Source organism: Leptonotus elevatus, chromosome 5, assembly GCF_054856555.1.
Source record: "Leptonotus elevatus isolate MCC_2025b chromosome 5, RoL_Lele_1.0, whole genome shotgun sequence".
NCBI lineage: Eukaryota > Metazoa > Chordata > Actinopteri > Syngnathiformes > Syngnathidae > Leptonotus > Leptonotus elevatus.
Window position 1 is genome coordinate 8,703,614 of NC_141243.1, and position 17,829 is coordinate 8,721,442.

At 41.7% G+C, this 17,829-nt stretch overlaps 1 protein-coding gene across 1 annotated transcript; it reads left to right on the forward strand.

Annotated features, from left to right (window-relative positions):
- The first annotated feature begins 710 nt into the window (after positions 1-710).
- ndufs4 (NADH:ubiquinone oxidoreductase subunit S4) lies at positions 711-17,816 on the forward strand. The gene is made up of 5 exons (XM_086075571.1): positions 711-874; positions 2,465-2,543; positions 16,202-16,374; positions 16,446-16,519; positions 17,603-17,816. Exons 1-5 carry the CDS (start codon positions 771-773, stop codon positions 17,704-17,706), a joined length of 534 nt encoding a protein of 177 aa, XP_085931697.1. The 5' UTR covers positions 711-770; the 3' UTR covers positions 17,707-17,816.
- Positions 17,817-17,829: the final 13 nt, after the last annotated feature.

Sequence of the window (17,829 nt, forward strand, 5' to 3'; positions counted from 1 at the left end):
ATTTACCATGGATTAAAAAACAATTCTGTAGGGGGTGTTTATTTTACCTGACCCGACCCCCAATTACAGCCAATAACAGACATTGCGGTGGCAGTAACAGTTGCCAGCACATATTGACACCTCTTGAGCACAAATGTTAAAATCGGCATTGACTTACTATTCTGTTCATTAAATTGGTATTCAAATATAATTTAATTTCCTTCAACAAAGCTGACCATAAAGGAATTATTCAGATATATATTTCAATATACGTTCATATATGAGTGCCAAACAGAGCAGCTAATATAACAAAAACCCATTAAAAGTGTACAAATCAAATGATAATTTCATGTTTCCCCCCCCACAAAAAGCTAATAAACTGTCCATTTATCAAATGTATGTTCCTAAAATGTCCTCTAATTTCGCAATAACCAATATAGTTGAAAGTATTTTATTTATGTATTTATTTCATTTTCGTACTTACGGACATGTCCAAGTCAGTGTTTTCATGTCATTGTATTTTTTCTAAAGTACAAGGGCTGTACCAGTAGGTATCCATTCTGTACTTGTAGTTACTTTTACCACATTTGGACTTCGTTCACCATGACATCGTGGTGGAGAGAAAATGCTTGCATGGATTTTGTTATACTCTGCAAGTGATGACTCGTTTAATGTGCTGTGAAAAAATTCTTCCTCTTGTTCAACATGTCTGGACTATGAATGGGTCACATTCTACCGGCTGCCACACTTTTTCGCGTTCTTGACTGTTTTTTCCCCTCCGCGGCTGCCGTATGTGCTTGTTGACAACAAACATGGCGACCTCAATGTCACTTGTGGGACTGGGACGTCTTTCTTTGATAAACGCGACTTCTAAAGCGTTCCTGAACCCCCTCAGGTAGATATGACCTAATTTGTGTGGTCCTTCGACATTCGTTTGCGCAGCCGTGGAGTGAATTTGGATCAAATGCGACTTCTAATAGATAGAGAACGAGAATGTAGCACGCAGACTGTGTGGCTAGCTTGCCACCGGCTAAAAGTATACTTCAGATACGTTTATGCCCTATTAAATAAAAATATTGGCAATAAGTGGAAGGTAGACGTACGTATTAACAAATTAAATGATTGTGTCAAGACTTCAAAAACAATAAAATAAAAGACAATGTCCTAACGTCCTTTAACACTCTGCTTGCCAGCTAGTAACTAGCCAATGCTACCTCAGCTGGAGTCGAAAATTACAGTTGCGCAACATTTCTTTGCGGGAGCTAAACATCTATTGAAAAGTTTTTGTCATGACTGGAAAAACAAAACAAAACTCCGTAAGTCTGGAGGAAGGGAGAGTAGCCATTTTTTTTTTTACTTAAGTAAGATAAGTAAGTTGTTACTAATAGAGGAGCTAACAACAATCTTGATGTATTCGTCCAGACAGTCTTATCCTTAATGGTACCCCACCAGTGGAATTCAGTACCACAATCAATTAGTGAATCTCCACAATGCCAAGGAAATGGCTTGTTGACACCCGAAGATGTGAACAAAGATTGCGATATTATAGTATTTGTGCGATGTTTTTAAATGTATTGTATGCTAATATTGATCGCCATATCATGTACAGCTTTATCTGCTGTTTATTTGGTACTCATTTATCTAATTTATTCTACGATTTCCGGTAACATCCGGCAAAGGGGCTGCCAATGAAAACTTGCCTTTTAGGTAGCAATTACATTCATTAATAGCTTAATTAATGTACACACAGTGGTAGATCGTTTGTGATCAGTTGAAAAGTTGTTTGCCTTGTTGCAGGTTGAGCTCGTCAAACACTAACAGAGGCAGGAATGAATACAAAGTAGCAAGCTGAATGTAACAGAGTAAAAAAAGTAGCATTTCAGCTGTTAAAAAATACTTGGGCCGCAAAAACGAATCGATAAAAATCAATTATTAAAAGAGTTGGCGACAAACTTAATTAACGATTTGTTGTGTTGCTCAATTATTGCGTCAGTCTCCCTCCTCAGCTGCCCCCCGGATGACAGAGATTCTCACCCTATTGGAATGGCATTAATATAATATAATATAAATCCTATTTCACAGAGTAGAAAGAATATATGCTAGTGACGTATCATCGAATTATGTTTTTCAAATCCGTACAGTATCGGCACCGACACTACAGAGGGCAAAGCGGAGGAGCGTCTTTGTGGTTGTTCAAAAGAATGACGCTGTGGATGCGCATTGCACATTGACAAAGAGCTACACAGTCGGTCCTCGTCGGACAGTTGACCACAGTTGACACGAAGCACGTCCTGTCATTAGGATGAGAGCTACACTCGGCCAGAAATTCACCAGACAGAAGTAATAGTTGGGGGTGAGGGGGTTCCCACTTTGTCGTTTTTTTTTCCCGCGATAGTCTGACCTGCGTAATTGTCACTTTTGCCGCTTGTCATGTATTTTATGATTTGTTTTTCTCTGTGTGTAATGCGTACCCTAATGATTTTAGGTTTACAAGCACGTCCGCACAAAGGCTGGCAGAGGGCGCGGGACGAGACACGCAGCTTATCACAGTTGATGAGAAACTGGTAAGGACTCTCTCCTTGTTACAACGTGACACACAAATTGATACGTGTCTCATGCGCTACTTTCCGACTACACAATGGTTTTATCAGAGGCCAGAACAATTCCGCTTTTGTGGAAGAAAATGTTACAAACTCTTCTAGTCTGCCAAATTGACCCCGGAATCAGTCAAATTGGATACTGTGTGAAATACTGGCAAGCACTATAATTATGATACAGTGATTTGTGCTGGCGGGCGACATGCTTAAGATAAGGTGGAATAACAAAATGACTATTACAAAATATTTAAAAAACAAACTGTGATTTCAATAATACCCATTACCTTAAAAGCAGCAATCTTCGAATCCACCTACGAAAAATGTTTTTTATTATTTAAATTTACCAGTAATGAATGCAGACAACCAAAGGAGGGTAATATCATCTATCTATCCATCCATCCATCTTCTATGTAGTGCTTGTCCTCATTAAGGTCACTGGGGAGCTGGAGCCTGGTCGCCAATCAATTGCTTCATAGAACCAAACAACCATTCATACTTTTGGGCAATTTCTTTTTCACAGTCTGCATTGAACTTTTAATGTGAAAGCTTTTGGAATGTGGGATGAAGCAAACCAGGAGTACACCCACGCAACCACAGGAGAACATCCAAATTCCTCACAAGAGACCACGAGCCAAGATCCAAACCCCAAACCTCAGAACTTTGATGTAGATGTTCTAAACACTAGGACACTGTGCTGCTAATTTACGTGTACCTTACAGTTTATTTTGAACTTCCTAGGCTGCTTTGTGAATACACTGTAAATGAATATGGAACTAATGTAGCTTTTGTCTTATGATCCACTTTGGGCCTTCGATGTTGAACTTGCATTCTTCACATTCCGATTCTTCTTTATTACTCATGAACTTGCTCATATTTTTCAGCTTCATTTAATTTTGTAAAAACATCCCACACAATGAGTCTTTGGGGGGTATGTTCATACTTTTCATATGAAGTAGCACAGTTTTTGAAACCCACACCAATATAAGTGAAAACAAAAGCAGATTCTTTGAAATGCAGTGGAACCTCAAAAGCCACAAAAGACTTCAGCTTAAGAGGCCAGTTAGCTAGTATTTTGCAATACCTGACCGATAAGATGCAGACAAAAAGAAGCAAATACACTGCCAGTTATGTGAAGTATATGGAGTCCAGTGCTGGGCAAAATTCAAGAATTTCAGATATCAATTCAATTCGATTCAATGGATGAATATGAATTTGAATATGAATGGCAGTAACGGGAAGTGAATTCAATGCAATTCAGACAAACTCATTCTCATCACATATCGGTGAGAATGAGACCGTGTATGTCACTAGTGTGCTTCAAACAAAACAGCCATTTTAAAGTGTTAGATAAAGCAAGGAAATGTATGTAGGAAATGGTGAAAAAAGTGCATAATATAAAACATTTTTTTAATACAATTACAATAATTTTTTAATTATTATTATTTTTTTTAAGACGTGCTGGGCATAAAATTCGGCCTGAGAAATATTCGTAAATGGTGGGAGACGGATGACATGCGCCGAATCATATTCGTCGATGGGGATTTGGGTGGGGACAGTGCCCGTCAATTCAATTCAATTCCGATTTTCACCCATATCCCACTGAGGGAGCAAACGTTTGCAAAGGTAGTGAATGTTGATTTCTCGTCAGGGTTTGTCTGATTTGTCCAATTTTTTCTAAACATTCTCTAAACATTAGTTCATGTTTTAATGTTTTTTTTCTTGTCACAAGGAAGTTTTGGAAAAAAAGAGACCAAAACAAACACTAAACTCTTTATTTCTTCAAATTATTGCTATAAATGACAATATTTATATTTGGAATCGTTGTCATTTATTTATAGAATTTAAACAAATGGCTTACACAAACATGTACCGATAGAAAGCAAAATGAGAGAAACCATTCGTTGGTGATCTATCAATGGTGTATATTTCCATTGTTTCTTTAAAAAAAAAAAAAAATTGGTTTTGAACAAATCTGAGGTGGACAGTTGTCCGGGAGCAGATTGTGCTGGACCTTAAGAGTTTCTACTGTTAAAGCCATTAAAAGAGAAGGGAGATAAGAGATAATAAATAGTGAGTTTGGTAAGAATGAGGGAGTCTGTTGTGGGCTTGTTTTTGGGGTTTGCTGGGTTGGGGGTGGGGTGGGGTGGGGTGGGGGGCTTGGTTCTGTGTGTGGGCAGCGTCAGTGTGCTTTTGTCCCGCACCAAAGCTGACCATACTGGCAGACAAACCTTTGGCTGGGTGGAGTGTCTGTCTCTGTCCTCTCAGTGGGGGCTACTGAGAGGAACAGCAGAGAGGAGGAAAAAAAAAAGGGCCTCAAAAATGAGGAGGGGGCGGCGGTGAAAGAAAAGAAGCTTGGAAAAAGTTTGTGAGACACCCTGAGACTCGCGAAAAAAAGACAGTGGCCACTTCAGTGTTGCCGGCCACAGAGGACCCTTTGTGGGCCGCTGTTACTGGCGACGGGCGGGAAGAACTCCAACACTTGCTCAGACGGGCCCAAAAAGAGAAGGCCCTCAGCCGTTTACAGTACCGCCGTCCCCGTCTCACATGGGAGAGGCTAATGGGAGCACTCTCCCTTTTGGCCATTCCGACTATGTCAGCACGCTAGTCGTTCATCCGGACGTCAATAAGTGCGAATTGCTTTCTGGTTAGACCAATCAAACAAAGGTCTCAGTCCGGCCTCCCTCCCGAGCAGCCCGAGGAGAAAGTGCTGTGTCGTGGTGCCAACGTTTCTGAATAACCTCATTTAGATGAGCTTGCATATTGGCCGCAGCCAAACGATCTTTTGATATAGCGCCAAAAAGTCTTGTCTGAATCTTTGGGTGACATTCAGTATCTTGCCCATCGATCCCATCTGTCCCAAACAAAACAATGCTTACAGGAACTTGCATCCGCAGTTTGTGCATTGCTCATCTCCATTACAGATGGATTGGGAGGTTTGAGGGGTGGGGGTGGCTGGGTGAGTCTCCTGGAGCTCAGGATTTTGCTAGAGCTTAGAACAAAAACTGAGATGAATAAACCAATAATTTGCTGGATGTTGTAAGACTAGGAAGCTTATGTTAGAGTATTAATAAAACAGAAAAGTCTGGTATTCCATATAAAGCAGATTTTAGTGTCGACGTTACACACATCAGTTAAATATACCATAAGGTTTATTGGATAGCAACGAGCATTTATTTGTTGTACCATACATTTTGCAACGAACAAAAAATAATTCTTTCCTAGAAGCCATTCATATGTAGAGGAAACAAATTGAAATAATTTTCTTTCTGTCGTTTAAGTGAACGTCTATGCAGATGGACTAAACTTAATACTTAGCATATTGTGCAAAAATGTAAATGTTTGACATGTCTCTGAGCACATAGTCGAAAAAGCGCCTCAATTGAGACCCTGCCAAAAAGAAGGGATGAAAAAAAGCCCTGCGTGATGGAGCCCCAGTGCCCAGAGCTGTTCCCTAGACTGCCCATGCCGACCTGCTTTTGTTTGTAATTACTGTTTGATTAAGCATGCTGGGCAGCTCCCAGCGTCCGGCTGGCAGGCCACTGATACACAGCTTTACACGGAATGTCTGCGACCTCCCTCACTCGTGGCCCAGCCTTCTGCTTTGCTTTCTCACCCCTTGGCAGAGATAGTTTACACCGCTAGTCCCGGAAAGTACGTAAAATAAGCGATAATCCAATGGCAATATGTCTGAGTATCTATGTTGAATTTAGCCAAGGGCAAGCACGCTCCCTCTCTCCACATAAAGACAACACCATCATCTTAAAGTGCTTGTGAAGCCTTGTTATAGAGTTCTCTTAAGGCACTTCGGTTTTACAAGGGAGAGGAGGCAGGTTATTGGTGAGCGGGGAATTGAGAAGGGGAGGCAAAGAAAAAGACATATGCTGAAGCATGAAACTATTTGGCCTGTTGGATGCTTTGCACGGTGAGTCTTCTAATTGGGAAATATTTACTTTCTTGTACATTTAGAGGAGTCTTTGTTGGCTATCTAACGTCCCATCTGAGAAAGAAAAGACTCGCGGCTCAAACTCTGTGGCGTGTTCAGCCCTAAACTGAAATCAAAATGCAAAATGTCAGATTGTCAATCAAGGTGGTTGCTGCAAAGACACAGGGTACATTCATAAGCCCTCGCAATTGTTCCCGCTTCCTTTATAGTTGTGCGGCAACACCGCCAATGGAGCCAGCAGTAGAACTGCAATGTTCGCAGATAACATCTAACTGAACTGATCTGCTTGTGAGAAAACCAAACCACATCTTTCTTGGCGCCAAGTCCGTGCCGTCTTGTTATGAAATACATGACAGCTCCAAGATGCGTCCAATTATCATCGTCCTAATTGTGTCACAACCAATCACGCTTTTGCTTAGTTCGTATGGCGTAGGGAAGTTTTGGACGGCGCTGTTATTACTTCTGCCAACGAGGCTATGTTCTCATCGGTGCGAGTTAGGTTGTCAGCAACTTCTCAAAAACGACCCAAAAGTTGTTGTAGTGGGTTGGTGGTTTATGTAACCTCATTGTTCTGAATTATGTACACCTTAACCCTGTAATCAGGACCTGTATCAAACATTCTGCCTTCACAAAGATGGAAGTGGGAACTACAAATAGAAAGGCCCTCAGTAGGGATTATGACTCATGAACACATTCATGTATTGCGCAAGAGCAACTCAGCCTCAAGTGATGGGGGTACTCTAGGGCAGTAGTTCTCCGCCGCAGTCCTCGAGTACCCTTATCCAGCCTGTTTTCCATGTCTCCCACAAGCAACACAGGTGTTTCAAGCGATCAGCTAACCAGCAAGCTTTGCATGAAGTCTGATAACGATCCTCAGCTTTGTTGGTTGGGGGGGGACATGGAAAACAGGCTGTATAGGGGTACTCGAGGAAGGCTTGAGAACCAGTGCTCGAGGCGGACGGGGGAGCTGTTCATTCACCCCCTATGCATGTATATTCTTCCAGGTGGCATTGTAATTCCTCAGCCATGGCTAGAGCACAAACCTTGAAGTCCAGTTCTGATTTGAATCTTCCCCATTTCTGTACAACTTGGTACGTAACCATTCATAATGTACTTTTTTTATTAAGAATAGGAATAAAATGTTTGCCTTTATTTTGTGGAAATGATTACGTTGTTTTTGTCTGATCCTGCTACCTGGACAGTGGATACGGAGATAAAAATGAACATGATAAATAACCAATCCAAACTGAGCATTAGTGGTTGGACAAAGAGTCCCTTTGTTTCATTATCGAATGAATTAACTAATATCATTAGCCAGAGAGTAGACATTAGTTGGGTTTCCATCCACCCATTTTTATTAGAATTTTCAAGAAATGCGACAATAAAACTGAATGGAAACGCTTGTAATTCGAAAAAGGGCCCAAAATTCGCAAAAAAGTTAACGCTTGGAGCTGGTGGATGGTCGAAAAAAAGAAAAATGCAAATTTTGGCTACGCAAACAAGTTTTGCGAATAAACGCTGACAAGACCTTCTTGTACGTTTGTAATCCTAACGCAATGTCGAATGGCATGTTTGGAGAGACGACGAAATAGAAATCTTACTGGAATGAATTAAATAAGTGAATATTAATGCTATTTTAGATGGAAAACAGCAAAGCAACACTACCGTTTATTAAGAACTACAAAAGCTGTCATCGCACGGCGCAGTTGCATCCTGGTCGTCGTCTTAAAATTACTGGTGGATCAGGAGTCCCCTCGCAATATTCGCAAAAAAAGAACAGATGGAAACAGTCGCATGTATGTTTTGCGCATTTTCAGTAAATTTGCTTAAAAAATTCCAAACAATTGGATGTAAACCTGACTATTCTCACCATGGCATTACAAGCTACTGTTACTCAAACAGTAAACTTGATGTCATACTAATAATACAACATAAAACTAAAATCAAATGTGCTTCTTTGCCCAGTGAAGAGGAATCACTATAAAACGCAAACTGCTCGCAGGCGGGCTATATTTAGCCCAAGCAGTTTTAAGTCGGCAGTACAGGGGTGTATATTCTCTACGGCTGTCTAGCCTCAGACACCGAGCACGTTCGCGACACCAGACCCAACCCCACCTCCCGTCCCCTCGCACCCACCCCAGACACAAACTCAAGTGTGTTTTGTCTGGTCGCCCTCTCGAAAGGCACGTGAAATAAAAAATGTCAGCTGTGTCTGCGGATGTCGGATGTCTTTGAAGGGCGTCAGACAAGTGGCTTTATTATGCATCATCCACTAAATAGGACTTCATTCATTAACACTCTCTTCCATAGAGACTAAGCCTCTTAAGAGGAGTCCTCAGCTCTGTCAGTATTGAGCAATTTTATAGGCAGTTTCCAAGTCTTGTTGGCAGCTTGCATGCTACTTGTGTTTACTCCGAGGGACACAGTATGTTTATAATCTAGACACAGTCGGATTTCATGTGAAACCCGTCTTTTATCCCCCTCCTGGCTGCTTGTTGTAGTTGTGCCACTAAACAAATGGACTGACTGAGTCGACTAATCCACCAAAGAGTAACGTATCACTGTTGAGATTTGTTGGAAGACTCCAGACTACAGACAGGCAGGATTAATGAGTGACAAATTCTAATAGCCGGTTCCATTTCAGATCGCGTTTCAGGTATTTTAAGACTCATGAAGCTGTCATGCCAAACACATTTTCGTTGGGACTTCAAGTGCGCTAACAACAATGCGTCAACAGTTTTTTTTTTAAATTGATTGCAGTCCAGTGTTGGCAAATCGGTTGTTCTGGATCTGCGCTATTTTAGTAAAGATGGAGGCTTCAAAGTCATTTTTGCATAAACTGGCAACATTGTCCAAAAGAACACTCAAATCAAGCATGTATAGGATGCTGCTACACAGCAGACATGATAGCCAAAAAGGTCCATCCGGTCTTTTCCATCCTGATGGTATGCGTAATGTGAGATTCGAGATGACCCTCGCGCCAGCTGCTTCTTGTTCTCTTGGCCACGACCACTCGCATACACGAGCAAGCAACCTGAGATTTGTTTCTACGTACAAATCAGTAATTGGCACACTTTTTACACTTCAAAGATGTTGCCAAGGTGGGAACCGGCGAAGGTTGTTGAGTGAGGGTCTGGGTCTGGGTGCTGCCTGGACACCGGGGCTGGGGGTGGGGTTAAGGGTGATGTGTTTGGGCTTTCAACACATGCTGACTCAACATGATTCAGCTCCGCTGACCCCCCGACCTCTCCGGGCTGCCGAGCTGCAGCTTTGCCGTACGGATGTTTGTGCTACGATAGTCTGACCGTATGACCGAGGTGTCATAGCTGTCATGGCGTCTGCTGCCGAGTGAGACATTTTTGCCAAACAATCGGGGTCCATCGGTCAGACATTCAATCAATTACTTTAGTTGTCATATTAGAATGAACTGAATTCCCTTATTCATAGGTAGCACAAATAATAGCAAATAATTTGACTCTAGAATAAGGAAAGTTGTACCACTTGTGGGCATTTCACTTTTTCAAATTTCTTATTGTCAAGTGTAAAAAGATGTCAAAATTAATCGACAAATAATCGATTATCAAAGTAATCGACAACTATTTTAATAATCGAGTAATTGTTTGGAGCCATTCTTTTTTTATTTAAAATTGTCTAAATCCTCTGATTTCAGCATATAAACAGTAATTGTTCATTGATTTCTGTAGTTCTTCATGAAAGAAGACTGATTATCTTCTGTGTTTCAAAATAAGACATTTGCAAACATCTGTTTTGATGACTGGTTAACTCGTTCACTCCCAGCCATTTTTACTGAAGCAATCCCCTTTCGGTCCCGGCTGTTTCACTGGATTTTGACTGATATTGCAAGGCCCGCAGAATAGTGTGTTCTATTGCTATAAAACCAAAAGAAAAATTTGTCTCTTCTTTCATTAGGAAAAAAGTATATTTCTATCTGTTTCTGTTTAGAAGCAATTAGCATTACAATATAGCAAAATGTCCTCATTATTTACAAATCTATTTAAAACACTGGGGAAAAGAGCTTGTTGCAACATGGCCCTGGTTGATCTCTTATACTCTACTTCCACCTGCTGGCCGTTTTTGTAATCACTACCATTGCTTCAACCGTTCTGTGCAGTTGAGAGGCTGCATCAAAGACTTCTGTATGCTCTAGCATTTTAAAAAAAAACGTATAAATATGTCTTTGGGTCACTTAAACATTTGAAATAGAATGTATTTATATGTTTTTGCGAGGAAATTAGTTAATAAACAGAAATCAAGGAAAAAATATTTTTTAATACACTTAAATGCAAAATTTAAATGAATCAGATTAGTCGATTAATTAATTGAATAATCGATAGATTAATCGATTCTAAAAATATTCGATAGTGACAGCACTGAAAAGATGTAGCCAATTCTAAATGTAAAAATAATATTTACTGTATATACAGTATGTCCAAGTGCTAAAGAAAAAGCAACCCAAAAAATTGTAGCTGAGGTCTACTATGCTAACGTTGTGCACGTCCACCTCTTGGCGTCGTCGCACGCAGATGATTTTCTAATAATTGAGCCGTCAAGGAGCAACACAAACAGATGTGAATTTTCTTTTTATGGTTTGTTTTAGGACTAAAATAATCCTCTTCTTCTCAATAGTCGCAAGGGGAGTATCAAGTGTTCGAGCAAGAAAAGCGGGGTTAAGCGAACAAACAGTAACGGCGCAGAGGACTCGCCGCTCCCAGATCTTGGCGACGATCCGCCAAAACTCCGTGAGGTCCTTCGGTATTAGCTGCTAGTCCTTATCCCCCACGCGGTTTCTACCTTCATCCAACTTGGCCGCTCGTGATCTCAGATGAATTGTCTAGTGCGTTTTCTTGGATGTCCTTAGTCAGAAATATTTTCAAGGCACTTTTATTTCCATTTACTTTTGCCACAAAAATCCTTAAAATGTCCCCTACTTTAAAAAAAAGAAAGTCGATCTGCAAATGAAATCAGCAAGAACGTTGAGAGCAGATATCACCGAGGAGGCAAAAGTAGGTTTGAATTTCCACTGTTGAAACTGTGGGAAATGCACTGCAGGAAATGTGAACAATCTTGTGTAAATCATTCAAACAATATGGACACGATGTTGGCTTGAAGAAAGTTTGTGTCTGTCACATCCACACACACACACGCACGCACGCACGCACGCACGCACGCACGCACGCACGCACGCACGCACGCACGCACGCACGCACGCACACACACGGCCGCGTTTTTTTGAGCCTCGCTAAGCATCCTTAGCTGTGCCTTGATAGTTTTTTTGGGAAACAACTCTAAAAAGTCTGACATTCATGGTCATTAATGGCAGACTGAACGTAACCAATCAGGATTAAAGGAGGGGAGGTCATCCAAGTGCAAAATAACAAAATGCTCCAGTGGACAGGAAGTCAGACTTAACTTGAAATGCCAAAATAGGGCCAAATATCTTTGATTTCATGGATACTTTGAGCATTGAAGAAAAAAAAAAATCTCACATGTTGTTATTGTGCTTCAACCTGCAGTTCAGAAATACATTCTTACAGCCTATCTAGGCAGCCATATTGTGCTTGTTATCATGTGCATGCGGTGTTTATGCAACCGCGCATTAGGGGTACCGGCTTGCAGCATTGTGGCGGCCCCACCGCGACAAGCCCCCTGTGCTCTTTATTTGGCATGCGGCCCGGAGGTGTCACAAATACCGACACGCTTTCACGTGACGGAGACTTTAGCGCCCGCGCCCCCCCGCTCTTAAGCTCTGCATTCTGTCTGCGCAGCCAGGTATTGTCGGGCCCCGTGAAGGCCCTGTGAATAGTGTCAAACTTGATAGTTCTCATTTTTGCTTCCTGTACGTGGCAGAAGAAAAAGTGCCCACCGTGCGGGTTTTTCCTTTTGTAAAGGCTACTGCCTAGTCCTCCTGGGAACACAGCGCATTCCAGCCACAATCGTTCCCTTTGTGAATCCCGGTATTGTGGCCCACAGTCTGCCGGGGCCGATCACCTCGTGAGTGCTCGGTCTCATGTATGCAGGCATGGTCCAAGTCTAGACTGCTACTTGTGCTTACAGTGGCCCATAATGAGCTAAGTGTGTTTCCAGTGCCTTTGTTTTGACACATCCTACCGCCTTCATCAAGGACCTTTGAGTGAGATGTGATTCAAGCACCACTCAATCCGGATGAATCACTCACCGTACTATTTCTCTTACGTCTGGATGGTGAAATCGGAGTATCAAGTGTTCACACTAATGCTGCTGTACATAACATGTACTTCTTGTCGAGTGAATGTAAAGAAAAATGCATTCTTACTTTTCTGTGTCAAAACTAGGGGTGTCAAAATGTGTCCGTTTATTTGGAGTCACTTTTTTAAATGCACAATTAATGACCGCCCCTTACTTGGAAAGTCTGTACTGGGGGAATTCTAGCAGCAATGCAGCAGATACGTCCATGTCAAAATTTAACAGTAATAAATTTACGGTAATAACAATGCATATATTTGAGGAGACTGTGGTCAAGTTGTATTTTACAATTTTTAAAATGTGCAGAATTTCACAAAGTTACTTCATGTTAAAGATTAGGCAGCTCTTAATATGAAAAGGAAAATGCACTGAGCTGTCACCAATGTCTTACAAATGCAATTATGCCACCCAGTGGCAGAAAAACGACCAGCACAAATCAATATCACGCTCTTTTTTTTTTTTACAACACAGTACATCTTTTTAATTTTAAGTCAGTTTTATGAATTATGAAATTACTATCAATGATGCAGCCATATTTCTATTAATTTATTTTTTCCTACTTCTATGTTAACAAGAGTATAAAAATTTAGATTTTTTTTCCCATTTAGAACAGATATAAAATATGCAATTAATTGTGAGCTAACTATTGAAGTCATGCGATTAATTACGATTAAAAAGTTTAATCACCTGACCTGTAAATGGCAAAAATCAAATATTCTCACCGTAATGATGATGTTCAGTACGTATATGCTGTCAGGTTTAGTCAACCTAGAACATTTAAAAAAAAATAGACAAGGAAGGAAGACAAGAGATTTAAATGATTTTTGCACGCGAGGAGAACTGGACACATTCAGCCAGGCCTCCTCTATATTTTTTTTTTACGGGACATTCCCTACACAGCCGTTGTTGCTCTAAAGGGGAGGGAGAACACACAGCGCCAACAACAAAATGTTTCAGTCCTTATCTTGTGATAAGGGCAAGCTGCAGGAGCATGAGCCATGCTTTGCAATACTATAAGAGTAAATATGGGATAACTTGTGTACATTTATTCTAACATATGCTCAGCTAATCCCCCCCCCCCCCCCCCCCCTAGACTTAAACTGTGCAGCCTGGTACCAAATGACCAATGGATTACCGTATTTTTTCAGGCAAAAAGTGCATCAAGTCGCTCCAGAGTGTAAATACAATTTTTGGGAGGAAATGTATTTGAAATGTCCGATGTGAATGCTGAGAATCAAGTCATGGTTTGGTCTCCATAGTGCCGTCCTTTGGATCCTTCTGTCATCCGTCCGCATACAATTGCTACTTAAATCCAGCCGACGGCAACATGTTTGTGTTTCTTCAGCAGCTTCCTACTTGCAAAAAAAAAAAAGGAAAACTTAGGCGTCTTAATTTAGTTGCACTCTCACACTGTCTTGGCTGTTCTTGTGTCATCAGCCATTCGCCGCTCTCCCTTCGGGTGAAGAGAACATGTTTTTCTCTTCTCGGCGACACGCAGGAATTGTTAAGGTTAAGTAGATGGGGCAGACGGAAATAATTACCAAGCACTTGTGAATTCTTCTCCCCCTTTTGTCCCTCCTTTCCTCTTCACAATCCTTTCAATGTGCAGATCTTGTTTATGATTACATTGAGTCGCAGCACGGCCAAAGATGTTTAGTAGTTTAGTAGTTGGACCTGTCATTTACAATAGCATTGGAAGCTCTTTTGCCGCAGCATAGACGGGCTTTTGTGTGTGGAGTTCATGCAAAGCGACCCCGCCACCCTCCCTTCCTCCTCTCTACAAATCAAGCGGCGGATGGCAGACAATGATGAAAATTTGATTCTTTGAAGTTGTAATGGCCATTGAAACGTGTAAAATTCTTCAATTGAATGGGAAGGCCTCAGTCTTGGGTGGCTGCTGCCGGCGCGATGGGAGGTTCGTCTGGGGTTTGTCGCCCGCTTCACATCGCTTGTTTGCTAATTCGGCCAAGAATTGGACCTGGTCTTTGATATAGCTTGAAGGGCCACCAGTTGCTCCGGAAAATACATCATCACCAACCCCCCTAACTATTCCATCTTCTTGTCACAGTGGCCTACTTTCTCTTGGTGTGAAATTGGGCTTGTCATGTCACTATCGAATCATTTTGGAATCGAGTATTCCATCGATGAATCAAATAGTCCATACAGGGTGAGATTTGGCTGGTCTGCCGTCAGACTAATAAAACGCTGGGGAAACTCTGCACTAGCTTTGAATGATTACGCTAATTAATAAAAAAAAAAAGAAGAAGAAATTAAAAAAAGGTTCTTTCTTCATTTCATAATCGATTAGTTGTCATTTTCATCCATTAAGTTTGACACCTCTAGAGTAAATATATCACCACAATCATGAGCCTCAAGTTCTGTTAACTTTTAGTTCCAAAATGAGTAATAATAATATTGGCAGAGGTGGTAAATCAAGGTCTAGAAAGTAAAAAACCTTGCCACAGTTTGGCATTAGCCGCAGGTGCTAGCTAGCTAGGGAGCTAGGAAGCAAACTGTGGCAGCTAGGGAGCTAGTTAGCTTGGTCCAGAAAGTAAAAAACATGGCACAGTTTGCCTTAAGCCCCTGATGCTAGTTAGCTAGGGAGCTAGGAAGCAAACTGGGGCAGCTAGGGAGCTAGCTAGCTAGCATTAGGCGCTAAAGCCAAACTGTGGCAGGTAAACGAGCACCATGGAGCTAGCTAGCTCGTTTTCCTGCTAGGGAGATAGCTAGCTAGGTCCAGAAAGTAAAACCCCTGCCACAGTTTGGCTTTAGCCCCTGAAGCTACCTAGCTAGGGAACAAACTGTGGCAGCTGGTGAGCTAGCTAGCTAGCATCAGGCGCTAAAGCCAAACTGTGGCAGGGTTTTTACTTTCTGGACCTGGATTTTCCACCTCTGGATTTTGGTGAAAAGGGTCTAACCGGGACTCGGGTCACTGGCCCTTTGGAGAGGCACTGTAGGCTTTTGTCTTGTGTTTAAAAGAGCTGAAGGCAACTTGAGTTTCTGGACAGCTGTGGGAAAGATATATCTTTATGAAATGTTGACATTAACGTTACCTTTAAATATATGTTCAAAACAATAAAACATTTTTAGTGTATAGTATAAAAGGGGACATAAATATTTGCTGATGCATGCAAAGCCTCCATGATTTAAAAGGTAGCTTCTGCTCTCTTCTATGATTCTGGCATGGAGAATACATTGGCGTTTTGTGGAGCACCTGCAAGTCAACCTTCTCGCATGAACCTCCCCTCCTCCTCGCAAATCTTTTATGTTCACATGTGGGGGGAACATAATTTAACAAATCAAATTGAAAATCCTGGAAGAGCGCAGTTTAGCCGATTGCCAAAATAACGTAGCATCTGAAGCAGATGTTCACCTCAACTCACCTTATCAACTTCGTGTGACTACATGCTTATATTGCCCCTCTTATGTGTGCTCCCAGGACATCACTCCTGTGACAGGGGTGCCGGAGGAGCACGTGAAAACACGCAAAGTTCACATCTTCGTGCCCGCCAAAACCGCGATGCAGTCGGGAGTGAACACCACCAAGAAGTGGAAGATGGACTTTGACACCAGGGAACGTTGGGAGAACCCGCTGATGGGCTGGGCCTCAACGTACGAAAGCGCTCTTCAAATATGTTTTACGTACAAGGTTCTTGATGTGACTTTTTATTTTTGTTTTGCAGTGCTGATCCCTTATCCAACATGTTGCTGTCTTTCTCCTCCAAGGAAGACGCCGTTGCTTTTGCGGAGAAAAACGGTAATTATATTTCAGCCTTTTAATCTGTGTGTCCTGGTGTGGTTTAGTTCAGTCCATAATTGGTATCGGCCCTGGTCTATTACTACTATTCTGTGTTGATTTTCTCTTCTGTTTTTAATTCATGGATGAGTTAATGTCACAATATTACGATTGATACGCATTGTGTATTCTTTTGGAAACAAGATATTTTCATTACAAATAAGTTATCAGCTATAGAAGGTTAATACTTGTAGATGTTGTTATATAATGTGTAAATAGGCAAGCCGATGTTGCTCCCTACCATACTACACTCTAAAAAGAGTTGGGTCAAAAATAACCCAACTACGGGTCAAAAATGGACCGATCATCTACTTGGGTCGTTCTGACCCAACTTTGAGTCTTTCAGAGTAAAACAACTCATAAATAAATATTGGTCAGATCCTTTACTTGGGTCAAAAAATTGGGTCATTTTATATAAAACAACCCATAAAGTTGCGTCAAATTGACCAATAAAGTGGATCGGTCCATTTTTGATCCATAATTGGGTTACATTTGACCCAACAGTTTTTAGAGTGTAGCACGACTGGGCAAATACTTCGGGTAGGTTTTCACTGCAGGGCCAACATCACCTAAAGCTCACTGTAAATTGTAAATTCTTTAAGATGCCAGTCGTAAAGATTGGATATATACATGGTGGGGGGTGAGACGATTATAGTCCACTCAACGTTTTGTTGTGTTTGAGTATCCTTATAGGATCAAACGCCTTCCATCATAGTGAAGACTGGTTGACTTTTTCAGTTAAACAATACAAAGTTTCTACTCAAATAGCACTGACGATCACACGGACGGCTTGAAATATACATTCAGAGATCAAGATGGTGGCATGCAACTTGAAATAATCGCGTCCAAAGTGTGAGCGAGCGGATTCAAACGGGCCGATGTCTGTCGCCTGAGCGCGTGCGGGGAAAAAGTTTGTTGAAAAGACGGCCGTCCTGTGTTTACGACCGGGTGACAACAGCCAGCTCGCTGATGTCCACCCGACGCCTTCGCCGCGGTTGGAAGCGGTCCAAGGCGAACATACTCACGCTGATGTTTGCCCTCCAGGTTGGAGCTACCACATCACCGACAAACGGAGCCCAAAGCCTCGCGTCAAATCCTACGGAGCCAACTTCTCTTGGGATAAGAGGACCAGAAGGTCCGCTAAGTAAACCCCGTTGGGCGTCTGTTAGTCGCCGTGACCTCCCGTTGTCCCTCCCGCCCCGCGGCCGACTTGTGCAATTACTGTCAATAAAAACGACATCACACGTTGAAACCAAAACCTTGCCGTCATT